The sequence below is a fragment of the Puntigrus tetrazona genome, chromosome 17 (genome assembly GCF_018831695.1).
Source record: "Puntigrus tetrazona isolate hp1 chromosome 17, ASM1883169v1, whole genome shotgun sequence".
NCBI lineage: Eukaryota > Metazoa > Chordata > Actinopteri > Cypriniformes > Cyprinidae > Puntigrus > Puntigrus tetrazona.
In genome coordinates, this window is record NC_056715.1 from 19,238,063 (window position 1) to 19,251,062 (window position 13,000).

General features: G+C 39.3%; 1 protein-coding gene across 8 annotated transcripts in view; it reads right to left on the reverse strand.

Annotated features, from left to right (window-relative positions):
• Nucleotides 1–13,000, reverse strand: part of ralgapa2 (Ral GTPase activating protein catalytic subunit alpha 2) — a 132,284-nt gene that overhangs the window by 87,890 nt on the left and 31,394 nt on the right. For 7 of the 8 annotated variants that reach the window (XM_043262784.1, XM_043262781.1, XM_043262783.1 and 4 more), the window contains exons 4-10: nt 5,968–6,025; nt 4,546–4,589; nt 4,268–4,448; nt 1,503–1,618; nt 1,214–1,352; nt 523–725; nt 159–389 (exon numbers count right to left, since the gene is read on the reverse strand). In XM_043262784.1, coding sequence (XP_043118719.1) covers nt 159–389; nt 523–725; nt 1,214–1,352; nt 1,503–1,618; nt 4,268–4,448; nt 4,546–4,589; nt 5,968–6,025 — 972 coding nt within the window. Of the gene's footprint in view, nt 1–158; nt 390–522; nt 726–1,213; nt 1,353–1,502; nt 1,619–4,267; nt 4,449–4,545; nt 4,590–5,967; nt 6,026–7,803; nt 7,987–13,000 lie in introns of those variants that run through there. The other variant, XM_043262788.1, reaches the window with a different exon arrangement.

Sequence of the window (13,000 nt, forward strand, 5' to 3'; positions counted from 1 at the left end):
GTACTGCATTATGAGACAGTGGACAATGAAAATACTAATATCGGGCCCTAGACTAGGCCCAAAATATTTTTGGGGTCACTAAATTTCTAACCATGTAAAAATCATGTGAACATGAACAATGTAAGTAGAGGAAGCGCTCGGTCTGAGGTGGACCTGACCTGATGGAAGACCTCATTGACGAAATTGACGTTGTCTCGCGTGGAGAGCAGGATAGACTGCACCATGTCATAGACGGCGCGATGCTCCTCCTCGATGCTACACAGACTGGAGTTACTGCCCCTGCGATCTGACAGCGTGCTGCTGTTTGAGTGATTCTTCTCCTGTTCCACAGGACCGTTGGGCTCGGAGTCTGTGCTCTTCTCCTGACTGATACCGCCCGCAGTCACAGTCTGAACGCAAACACAGGGAGAAGCGGCATCTTCCGTGCATTAGCTACACGGTTAACAGTAAAGGAAAACGTAAAAGAAAAGAAATAAAAATCATTTTAGTGCAGCGAGACAGCGTTATCTAGCTTCCTCCCACCTGGATGATCTTGGGAAGGACCTCTCCTCCGTTCTTAGAGCTGCTCGTGGCCGAGTTCACATACTTCTTCTCCAGGAAGAAGTTAACGAGCCACGTGATGAAGGCCACCCGGGGAGCCAGATACTGATCCCTAGTGCAGTATGTGCTCTCGCTGTTACGCGTCACGGGGACGTACAGGGGCTTTGGTCTGTGAATGGGAAGATCTGTGTGAGAGAGAGAGAGAAGAAAGGAAATACCAGTTAAAAAGAAGAAATAACAGCGTTTCCCTTTAATTACCTATTAATAACGAACCAAAATGTTTTACGTGAGTTCCCGGCCATTACTTCGGCACAGCATCTGTCAGGTAGTATAAAAATAAAACTGCGATATGGCTTAGTGTGCTGACACCCTGCATGTTTGTGAGTGGAGCACAGCACTGTGTTCATCTACAGGTGAATCCTGCAGTGTTTTCAGCGTCTCAATGAATGCGGCGAAGCACATTTTTGTGTTTCCATGCATTTCGATAAACTCTGTTTGTCAGTTACGCTTTATATTCACATCCCCATCATTTCCAGAACTGTCGAGGACAGGTCATTTTATCAGTCACTTAAGAGACACTTAAGCCTCCCTTCGCTTTTAAACCAAAATCATGAAATTAAATCATTAAGAAACACGTCTTGTTTTTAATCATCATTTCTTGTCTCGTACGTACCTAATTGTGGCTTGTAGAGGTTGGTTTGTTTCGTGAAAGTGGGGAAGAGGTGAGGCAGGTAGTACTTCTTGAACAGGGAAAAGAGGAATCTGAAGCCTGTGTCCTGGCTCTCTTTGTTTTTCCAGTCCAAGCTGGATGCCTGTAGGGTAAAAAAAAAACAAACACACAAAATATCTGATTCAGATTACATCACTGTAATTCAGTTATAAACGACATGCAGGCTTCGAATGGAAACAAAGCAGGCCGCAAGAACTATCAGCCAAACACTGCATGAGCAGCTCCGTCTCACCTGGAGAACCATGACCTTGAGAACGATCTGGAGGACAGAGCAGGTGTGGTCATCTGCCACCTTCTCTCCGGGAACCGCAGGCACCAGTGGGCTGATTTCCTCTGGCACGATCTTGGCTACAAAACCATAAACACAGAGTCTGAATATATTCAGCACCAAACGGATATAAAAGGAAAAACAGATAAACTAGAAGAAAATGTGAGTGGAGTTTGTTGGTGCAAAACTGTGCTAGGGTTTTCTGGACGGCTCCTATTCAATCCTAAATGATGTCCTTTACTGAAATATGTAGAAGAAGGGTTTGTTATTTTAAAAAGTCACATAGTTTCATACATTTTTTGGACTGTGGGGGGAGCGATTATTCGGATGCCGTAAAATGGTTTACTCAGGATACACAACTCTGAAAGTAAATAGCTGATATGATGACCACAGCCAATGAAAGAGCTTAGAGGACATGATAGATGGTGTACAATGATGTTTTTTTCCCCACAAGAAGTCTAAAAGCCCTGGATATTGAGGGAAATCGGTAATAAGAAACTGCGGTGTAATAATAAGCGTGTGTATGTTTACATCCTAACAGGATGGCATAGTGTTTTTTGTCTCAGCTGTAAGCTCATTCGGTAGCTGCTGACTACTAAAAAGAGTCAGAGACATCAGAGCTAAAGTGGAGAGGACAAAGAAACGGGTCTTCAGGAAGTTTTATTCATCTACAGGCATCCTCACATTATTTGGTCTGACTCTTACTGTATAGAGTGGTTCTGTGGCTAAGAAAGTCGGCTTATATTGATCAGTCTGAATTTTTGCTATCAAAACCTCTTGTAGTCCTTTGACTGAAAATGACAACCAAAACTACACAATATGTGTAAAATTATGAGAACTGACTTTACTGTTAGGAAAACGGCTAAGAAAGTCATACATCGCTTCTCTTGTAGTCCCCCTATAGTCCAAAACAATATGGTTGTTGATTTTTCCAGAAGCGGTTGTTGATTTTTTAAATAACATACACCTTTCATGGGTTTCTTTCATGGGTACGTATTTTAATAAGAGAGAATGTCTCTAAATGTCTTAACATTTTAAATATGCATGTGCGTACAGTATATTCTGTATGCATGTATATTTGTAATTAATTTGTAGAGTAATGAATTTACATGATTTTTTCTAGTCTTTTGTGATTATGAGATCCCCTGGCATAGTATTTAAAGTTTAGTTTAATAATCAATCTTTTTTTTTTTTTTTTTTTGCAAGATCTGCATCCAGCTTATTTTTATCACATGACTGTGTCAGCTCAAAGCGTCGTGCCACATTGTTCCTGCCACTACTGTCTTTGTCGCCGCAGAAGGCTGAACAGCCTTCGGAGTGAATAGCCCTATGTGTTTGACTAATGAAATCTATTCAGACATAAAGCACGTCAGCACAGACAGAAAGGAATATTCACTGATTTCAAATATATATGAACACATCCACAGTGCTTGAAATGAATGGGTCATTACCGGTTCAAGGGCATCAATAAAATCTATTCCGAGAGGAAACATCAAGGGAAATCATTCCTTTCAGCATTTAACAGACTCTGACCTCCTTTTCTGAGGATGCTGTGCCGCCATTTGATTATTACACTCTAATACTAGATTTAAAGTGCCTTTGTGCCACAAGAGCATTAATGGCCATCATTAAAAATTACATTCCCAGGCAGAAACACAGTAGATGTGTTGTAAATAGTGAGGGATAATGTGAATGAAGGGTAAAACTGTGAACGTGGAAGAAGGCAATTTTGCTACTTCAGGTAAGATAGTACAATATTTACAGTTCTGCTCACTAGGTTATGTATTTTTGCAGGCTTGGAAATGAATCTGTATTTTAGCACTTATTGGAAACATTCTTACCATGCATTATATATATATATATATATATATATATATATATATATATATATATATATATATATATATATATATATATATATATATATATATATATATATATATATATATATATATATATATATATATATATATATATATATTTATATATTTTTTATATATATATATTTATATATATATATAATTTATTTATATATATATATATATATATATATTTGTTATATATATATATATATATATATATATAAATAAATACACACATTATATCTACAATAAGATATAAATTGGCTTTATGTAGATATTCTATAGGCGAGGAATAATAGATTAAAATTTCAGACTATGTAAAATAGAAAACACTTAAGACTAGGAATTAGAATAATTATGACTTTTCCCACAAATTCCTAATTAAATGCTTATTAATAGTTAGTAAGGTAGTTGTTAAGATTAGATATTGGGTAGAATTGGGGATGTTGAACAATTTCATGTAGAACAAGGCATTAACATGTGCTTAATTACTACTACTAAATGGCTAATATTTTAGTAATATGAATGCTAACAAGCAACTAGTTAAGAGACACTAAAATGAAGTATTACTAAAAAAAAACCACTTTATTTTACTGTGTCCTTGTTACTGTAATTACTGAAGTAATAACAGTAAAATTATGCATAATCACGAGCAGCGAACCCTAACCCTTAATTCTATTCTGATCAAAGACACCTTCAAATGAAGCGTGACCTTTGCCGTTATAGAAATGAGATTCACGTAAGGTCAGGTTAGGGTAGGGTCAATAAATCTAGATGTAATTACACGAATCAATGACAACATTGTAATTGCACGTGGGTATATTACAAAAATATGTCAAGAAGTCACTGTGTGCCCGTGTGTGTTACCGTCAGGCGGGTTGGAAAAGGGGTTGTATATGATGGTGTCCAGTGTGCAGGGTCCTCTGGATGAGGGTACAGCAGGGAATCCTGGGATCAGGCAGGCGAAGATGAGGAGCTGCTCTTCGGCACAGTTACTCTGCAGAGCCTGCAGCCAGAGCAGGAAGAGACGCATGCCCTCGCAGCGGATCTGCGCACACAAACACACCACCTCCTTCATTCACACTGATCCACAGCACAAGGGTATAGCATCGTTTACAGCTCTTCTGATTCATTAATACACTCACCTTGAACGAGTTTCCAGTGTGCAAAAGTTTTTTGAGTATAGAACCTAGAAAAGAAAAGCGTTGAAAATGACAAACAATCAGTAAGTCGTTGAATCATTACACTGCTTTGTGAAGCACAAAACTAAATGTAATTAAAGAGGTTACTAGCACAGTACGAGTGCTTTTATATCACGGTGACGGTATAGCTTGTTTTCACTGCACAGTTCTTTTTGCTAGAAACTCAGCCCACAAATATTTTATATATTACACAACTTTAGACACCAGCGTCTACTAATATTTGCCATGCACCTGCAGAAATCCTCAGGAAAACTGATTTTCCTATAAAATTTTAAACTTTGCTTTTGCTTTTTTTTGTGTTAAATAATCATCATAGTCTGTAAAAACTAACATTAAGTTTTCCATAAATTAGTGCCTCTTTAGGTACTTCACACCTTCATTTCTATATTTTTATTTTTTTTTTGCAAATGTTACCCTCACTAAAGCTGTTAAGCTCACATTCGTGTCCTTTTTTTTTTTTTTTTCTTAAACACTTGTTGCGAATGACCTCGTAGCCAGTTGGTTGTGTCACCGCTTAGAACTCTTTAACTGGGACTTTTTCTAAATCCAAACGGGAAAAATGAACGGCCAATGGGAATAATGCACCCCTTAATCAACGCTACTGAAAAAGTGCTCAAAAAAAAAAACATTTAGCATTTTGCAGTTGACTTCCGTCAGTGAAGGTGAAAGGGATGCAAAATGAATAAATAAAAAAAATAAAAGATCCATCTGTTGAATTTTATATTAATATGCCAGTTGTGGCACTGCTTGGCAATCGTAAGCAACACTCAGTATCTACAGTACACAGGAGGATCGGTTTCCTGTACCACGACTCGTCTTGTAATCAACCGAGGAACTACTTCAACACGGATTGGAACCGGACCGAATCTATTAAAAAGCCAACCTACATTCTGACACATCAGCTGACAGAGAGAGGCTTGGAAGTGTAAGTAAACCATTTTGCCCAGCAAAGACATGTAGCTAAAAAAAAAACAACAGCAGTGACCTTAGGTACCGAGGTCTGTCTGTCCATCACTATGCGCAGGGCTCTAATTGAGGTTATTGCCTCCTTTGAGGGTCTTCCTGAACGGAAGACTGAAACCACGAGAAGCATAATTTCATTTAGCAATTTGCATTTCAAATGAAGCCTCTCATTTGCATTTCTCATTTATTAACCTCCTGCTCTCGCTCTCTCTGTAGCTAATTATTTTCTCTGAGAAAGTATTAAACCAGGTTACACCGACTCTCTCCTGAACCTGCTTTAACAGCAGAACTCATACAGGCTGACTCATAAATAATAAAGCACGAAGAAATAGCGATACTGTAAGCTATATTTCAATTATAACAGCTAAAGGGAGCGTGAAATAAAGTCCGACCAGCGCTTACCTATACTGTGAAACTGCCATCGACTGTTGATTTTCTCAGGTAGAAGTTGCAGAATTTTCTGTGAGGAAAAACAAGGAAACATTAAGCTAATAGCATAAAAATGGTTTAAACGATGTGTTATCAGTTACGTCACTCGCTTTGCAAAAAACCAAGCAAACAGACAAAGGCAAATCTTGAAACTGTACGCTTTCACTTCTTTATGTCGCATGATAGAATGTAGTTAGAATATATGGGGCCAAAAAGCCTATATATTCATATCTCACCATATAGTTAAGTAACATGTCTTGAGCAATTGAACAGTTCTATAAACATAATACTGCGAGTCGCATTTTAGAATACATTTAGTTCTGAACCGTTGTGCTTCTCGGAAGAAGTTCTGAATTAATGAATTTTTAAACAAACTGGGATGAATGAATTACACTGTGACTTAATAATTAAGACCCGCAACCACCTACCGCCGGTTTTGGTTTAATATTTAATGTATTATTAATGTATAATCTTGAAAACATTAATCTCACAGCATTATGTACGCGGTTGTAGCGTAAATGCATATAAATGCTGGCTCACAGTATGTTCAGCATCTGCGGCGCTTCTGCAGGTTTTATTAATGCTACTTATGATGCATAAATTTGATAACGTAAAAAAAAAGTCCTTATGAAGGAAAAATTGAAGAAAAGAGTTCATTTATGCCACTGCTGTGAACTGACAAACACTGAATACAATGATGCTAATAATCTTCAATAATCAGCTAAAACACCAGTTTTTATTAAAAAAATTAACTAGCTTTCCTATATTTTTTGCGTTCTACGTTTTCTTTTTTTAATTGATTATACAATTAACAAAAGCACTCGCGCGTCATTGCTCTTTTGTCGATTTTGATTGCTTTCGTCATCCTCATCTGTACATCTCTTTGGATGAAAGAATGTGAAAATCAGCCGTTCACCACATGCCAAAAACACACTCTGCAGAATAGCCTCTAATTCTCATTACGGAAAATACTTTTTTTTTTTAATACTGCGTGAACACAGTTTTTTAGGGAGTGTTGAAAGACAAAGGTTAGGCCTCCATGCTATTTATCTGAAACGGTCAGCGGAGAAAGATTAACGTGCTCCAGCTGTTGAGTTAACTGTGACCTCAATACCTCGAGACCCTTTTGACACCGTATCATTAGCGTCCCTGTTGAGTGATACATACACAGACAAGTGGGTTAGGATTCACTCTAATGGACAACGGTAATGTCATCAGTGGCAGTGCATTATGAGTAACGCTATTACAAGACACTCAAAGAACGGCAACATGGGATCAAGTCTGTCACCGCAATCCTTCGCCTCGGAGAGCGGCATCCGTGACACTCCACGAGAAGAGAGCGCCGTAAATGTCACCATAATCTCACGTGTTACGTGACGGCCGTCACTCATCGTGTCATTCTCGTTTACTCCCCGAGTTGATGTGGAACGTGACGACACATGAGTATGAGAGCATTCGAGCACCTTCAGCGTGTGGAAGGACAGCTCCGGATTACAGCCTGTCGTGGTTGTGAGGAAACTGACAAATAACTGGAGCTGATATCCAGTGGCGGGATCTGTTTAAGCCTGCCCGCTCGCGCGGGGACGGCAGAAGGTTTTGGTAATGCTTCTCGCGGCGGTGACGGAAAGCGCTCCCCTGCCGCGCTGCAGCGGTGTCTGGGAAGGTGGATTTGAGACGGGTGGCGTGAAGCTTGCGAGCTGCTGCCGGTTGCCAGAGTCCGTGCTAATCTGCCGCAGCTCTCCAAGCATAAGGATGAAGCATTACCGCAGGCTTTTCTGCGGCGCCGTTATCCACACTCGCCGTGCTTACCACATGGTGAGCATGACTGAGAATACACCAGCCGTGGAGTGATGGGCCTGGACCCCCTGGGATTTACAGCTCCCACGTGCCACGCGGCTTCTGAAGCTCCACGTTTGAGAAGAAACGCTCCGGGAACACCACCGTTCTGTCTGCAGCACCTCTATCACCGAGGACGATCAATGGAGTGCTGTTGGGGATGACGTACAGCGGCGGCCAGATTAATTAAAACACTTTTCTTTTCACCAAGTCAGTTATTTAGAAATATCAGATTACATTTCAATGCATGCCAGACATGAAGAACTAACTGAGACAGACTAAATCCTGAAGAACGTCCCCAAGACACTTCAAGAAACCTATTTGCAAAAATAAGGATGTGGTCAAAAAAAATGTAATAAATAGATTTTCTTTATCAATTAACTTCTATTAGGTAAATTAAATCAATATTTAGTGTAACCAAAGCTGCTTTTGCACCCGGTGCACTTGCACGTAGTTCCTCAGGGAGCTTTGCAGGTAGCTTTCTTGAAGCATCTTTCCTACTATATTTCCTGCTGACACACTACAGCAAAAGACTGACTTGGTAAAAACGCTAGCGTTTTTTTTTCTGTGAAACAATTCATTGGTACAAAATTTTACTTCTAATAATCATGTATCAAGTAAGTGGGTTTTGGTTTGGTTTGATATATACCAAGTGCACAGAAAACAAAAATGAGTTATAAGTTAAAGCAAGTCAAAGTACGGCAATATAAAACATGAAACTTAATGGCATGGAAAAGGCAGTCATGTGATACAAAAAGCAACAAGCACTCTGAAATACAACCGGGAAGGTCAAGGATCGCAGTCTGTAAGCACGTGGTTTGTACATGATGTTCCATCTTATAATTTTATGATAAGAATTTAGCCCTCAAGGCAGAGCATATGAAACGCTGCAAACGCACTGCTGCAGAGAAAACCCTCAAGCCTCAACAAAAACACATAGTTAGAGATAATGGAAGACATATGATGGCATATGATGTTCTTAATCATCATCATCATCTTCTTTATATATATTACTTATTCATAAGAGAAAATCCATTTGAAATCAACACTGAGTCATGATGCCATGAAGAAAGCCAGGTCACAGATTCTGAGAAACAATGACACATGCTTGTGTGCAACAAACACTTCAACTTAGAAAACACTGCATAACATTGAGTGCATTTCACTTTTAATTGTGTGCTACAAAACAAAACTAAATATCATAAAATCCACCTTCAATTCTCATTTTAAATTAATAATAATAATGAGGAAAAATGTGTCCTGACAGGAAGGCTGTAATAAAATTACTGTAATATATGCAGCATATTATATGGCGTATATATTTTTTTTCATCTATGTATGTTTGTATATATATATATATATATATATATATATATATATATATATATATATATATATATATATATATATATATGTTGTTTTTTTATTCATGCAAATGTAATTTCTAAAATAAAATAAAGAGCTTATGTAAAAATGAGTACATAACAATATACATAAAAAAAAATTGTTAAAATGTTACTAAAAACAAAAAACTAAAATTATTACAGAATGATGTACTGTGAAGATTTTTTTCTTTCTAACTATAGATCTATTTATTTATGACGGTACAGACAACTGAATGACTTAATGATTTAAAATTTTTAACAATGTTCAAATAAAAACATACGATATGAATAAACAGCATACTGAAGATCAACCAATGATAAAGCGACATTCTTGTTCAAAAACAACCAAAATTTAGAAAACATTGTTGCAATACCTTGACACTCCAGAAGAGGGAAGCAACTCAACACAGATCACTCGGAGACTGTCAGACACAGGACAGGAACAGGAAGCGGCAGTATTTTTGACAATATAAGACCGTAGTGTCACACGTTCATGCATTTTGTCCCAGTTCCTGCTTTTATTGTATCTGTTACTTTTCCTTCAAATCAAGGTTCCATCAAATGACGAATCAAGCGCTTTGCTAAGACTGAGCTCTTCACTTGCTTAATTTCTGTATATAAATCATTCCCAAATAGTTTTTTCCCCATGCTGTGAAGTCTTAATTTTATAATAAACGAATTAATAAATTAAATCAATTCCAGGAGGCAAATATTGCTTGTCTGTGACCCTGGTATCCATAAGTGATACCTGATTGCTGATCCATGAATTTATTTCCTTATAACCATGATTTACACAATCCAGACTGTCACAATATTATTTATAATATTTACAATATTTAGATAGATTTCTCACACCAGTCAAAACAATCCCCAATATCGATATATTTCAATATCTAGAAACCTTTGGGGAAAAACTTTAGCCGTCAAATTTTTTTTTACTTGTTCATTTAGTTTTTCATTTTTACCCACGCAACGAACATAAGGAGACATGCATTGCATGCGCTCTGGGTTTCTCAGTCTTCTTTGAAGATCACTATGAAATTACAGAAAAAATATGAAAAAGGAATTATGCATGGCACTGCAATAAACTAAAAGTTTATTTAAATACAAAAACAGAAAACCGCTGTTAACGGGTTAAATGTAACATTGTCCATTCCATGATTATTAAAATAATCGCTCTTTAATCTCTATAAAAGGGTCTAATCTATGGGGGAGGGCACAAAGGTGGGTAAAAGGTTGGTGTTGTTGCCCCCTCTTGCACTGACCGTAACCCGACAGAGTTGTCAAGGCAGCCGTTCTAAATTCCAGTCCTCACGTACCGCGCTTTCTTTTATGTTTCTTTTATTGCTTCAAACTTTGTTCTCTTCGAATGCAAGTGGCCTGTGAAGTGGACGTCAGGATATTCCAGTTCAAAGAAATTTATATGTTCCATTCATAAGGCATTGAAGCTTTCAAGACGTGAATTTAAACTGTATTTATTTACAGAGTTGTCTGATGTTACACTTGTCTGTGTGTGAAGATGGTGAGCAGTAAACCTTAATGGACTTCCCCTTCTCAGGGAGCAGGGAGCAAAGAACACTGAGGTTCAATTGGAACACAGTTCATGCACGGACCTCATTTCTAACGATCTGATTAGCGGAATCAGTTGTGTAAACTAAAAGAGAAAAATGCTAAATATGCAGAGTAGCGGTATGTGAGGACTCTAACTGAAAACCGCTGGTCTAAGGAGCTGTTTTCTTTAAGGTCGAAAAACTCCTATACTGGCGAGCTTACTTTTTGGAAATGTGGACAAAGCCTTGACTCTCCCACTCAGACGGCACGATTATTGCGAGCAAACGATGTCTTCTTGTTTGACAGCAGGTGTCAGCGTTTAGGCGCAACACTGCCACCTGGGAGATCAACCAGTCACTAGCGCTGGATAATCTCGTCTTATCATAAGAGTCCTGTTAATTTTCAATATCATGGTTAATCGCCAACACTGGTATACAGTCACACCCTAAATGAACACAATGTCGATATTTCATGGTTTGAATATCACGATTATCGCAAATACGGTATATCGCGACAAACTCAAGATGCACATCCTTTATATATTTTTGTAACTAATGACACTTAGGTTACGTCACGGTACCAGTCAACCAGGTTCTCTTTCAAAGCATACGTTTCGGTGTCTCACTATGGAATTCATCCCTTCCGTGTATTCCTCAGAAGCCCAATTCCATTACGCTAATTTAGCTAGCAGACATGACGCTGCATCAAGGAGTGGTTCTCTTCCCTCAGTATAAAAGGAGCACCGCAACATCATTACAACATTCAAAAACCTCTTCTCGCTTCACACCAGAAGTCTGCCCAACTCAGAAATCCATCAACTAATCCTCTTTGCTTATCATTTTGGTACTGTGCTCAGTTGATTTGTTGGCCACCACGCTATGTTTGGATCGGCATTGTGGCTGTGGCTGCAGCAAAGCAGACTACCATAGCTAGCGAGGGATATCCGCGACTTTGCTCATGAGGGAAAAATATCTCATGCAAAGACACATCAGGTCTTCTCTGCATGTCTTGGGCTATAACATTCCAAATGGTGATCGAAAATCCTGTGCGCACTGCAGCTTTTCACTATGAAGAGCCTCTGTCGCAGGTTAGCACGCCAAGCTAGCCTGAGTGGCCAGGATCCATCATATTAGCTAGCCCCACCCGGCTTACACCCCCCAGGTATCCTGTGGAACTGCCCATTCGTGGGGTGAACATCTGGATGTATGTGGATGTATCTCTGGCTGTTGTCCTCAGCACGGACGAGGAGGAGAAGGGCACATTTAAATTTGAGGAAGAGGGGCAAAAGGATTTCCTGATTTCTAAATAGATAGATTTTAGCATTCCCCTTTCCTTCCCCCTGAGAAACCATCACAACCCATATGGTGGGATCCACGGAGGAGGTGGACGGGGCACCGTCCTCCCTGCTTCTTAGTATGGACTGCAAGATGTGTGCACACTTGCTGCGGAGAAACTCACTATTCCATGGCAGACCGTAGTAGCTGAGAGTGCAAAGTCACGCTATGAGGGGAAGACGTTGACGAGAGCTAAACGGGCTCACTCCAATTTTTCCAGAGCTTCTGGAAGAGTTTTCCATCACCTGGAAGGGCAATCCTAATTACGAGTAAAATGACCACGCGGTGGGGATCTGCGCTTAAGAGTGCGACTGTCAGAGGAGAGAGTAATAAAATTTACGAAATGCCTAGCCAAAATTCGGAAAGGGAACAACGTTTCTTTTTGCACATGCCTCATGAAGTCACTCCCTTAGGCAGACTTTTTATGAGGGAGTTTCAACGCTGGGTAGCCTCTCTGAGACTCTAGACCCATTACGACACTCCTGAAGGAGAGTGAGTGACGTCATTGGCCGTCTTGGCACTGCGTCATTGGCAGAGTCCATGTTTTCTGGTGCAAGGGGTATCTATGAGCATTGTCCAGGCTAGGAAGATCATAACGACAGACGAGTCGTTGTCCGGCTGGGGGCATTCATGATGGCAGGGCAGTGAATGACAGATGAAGTCCCCATATGAGCAACTGTCACATAAACTACTTGGAAATGCTCGCCGTCTTTCTAACATTTTTCTTTCCAACGGATTTTCCTCCTTTTCTGAAAGGACATCATGTTCTTGTGAGAACAAACAACACTACAGTTGTGGCTTACATAGACAGAGAGGTCTCAGATCACTCCTGTTACACATGTTGGCAAGCAAACTGATTTTGTGGAGAAATGGCAGTTTTCTTTATCCCTGAGAGCGACA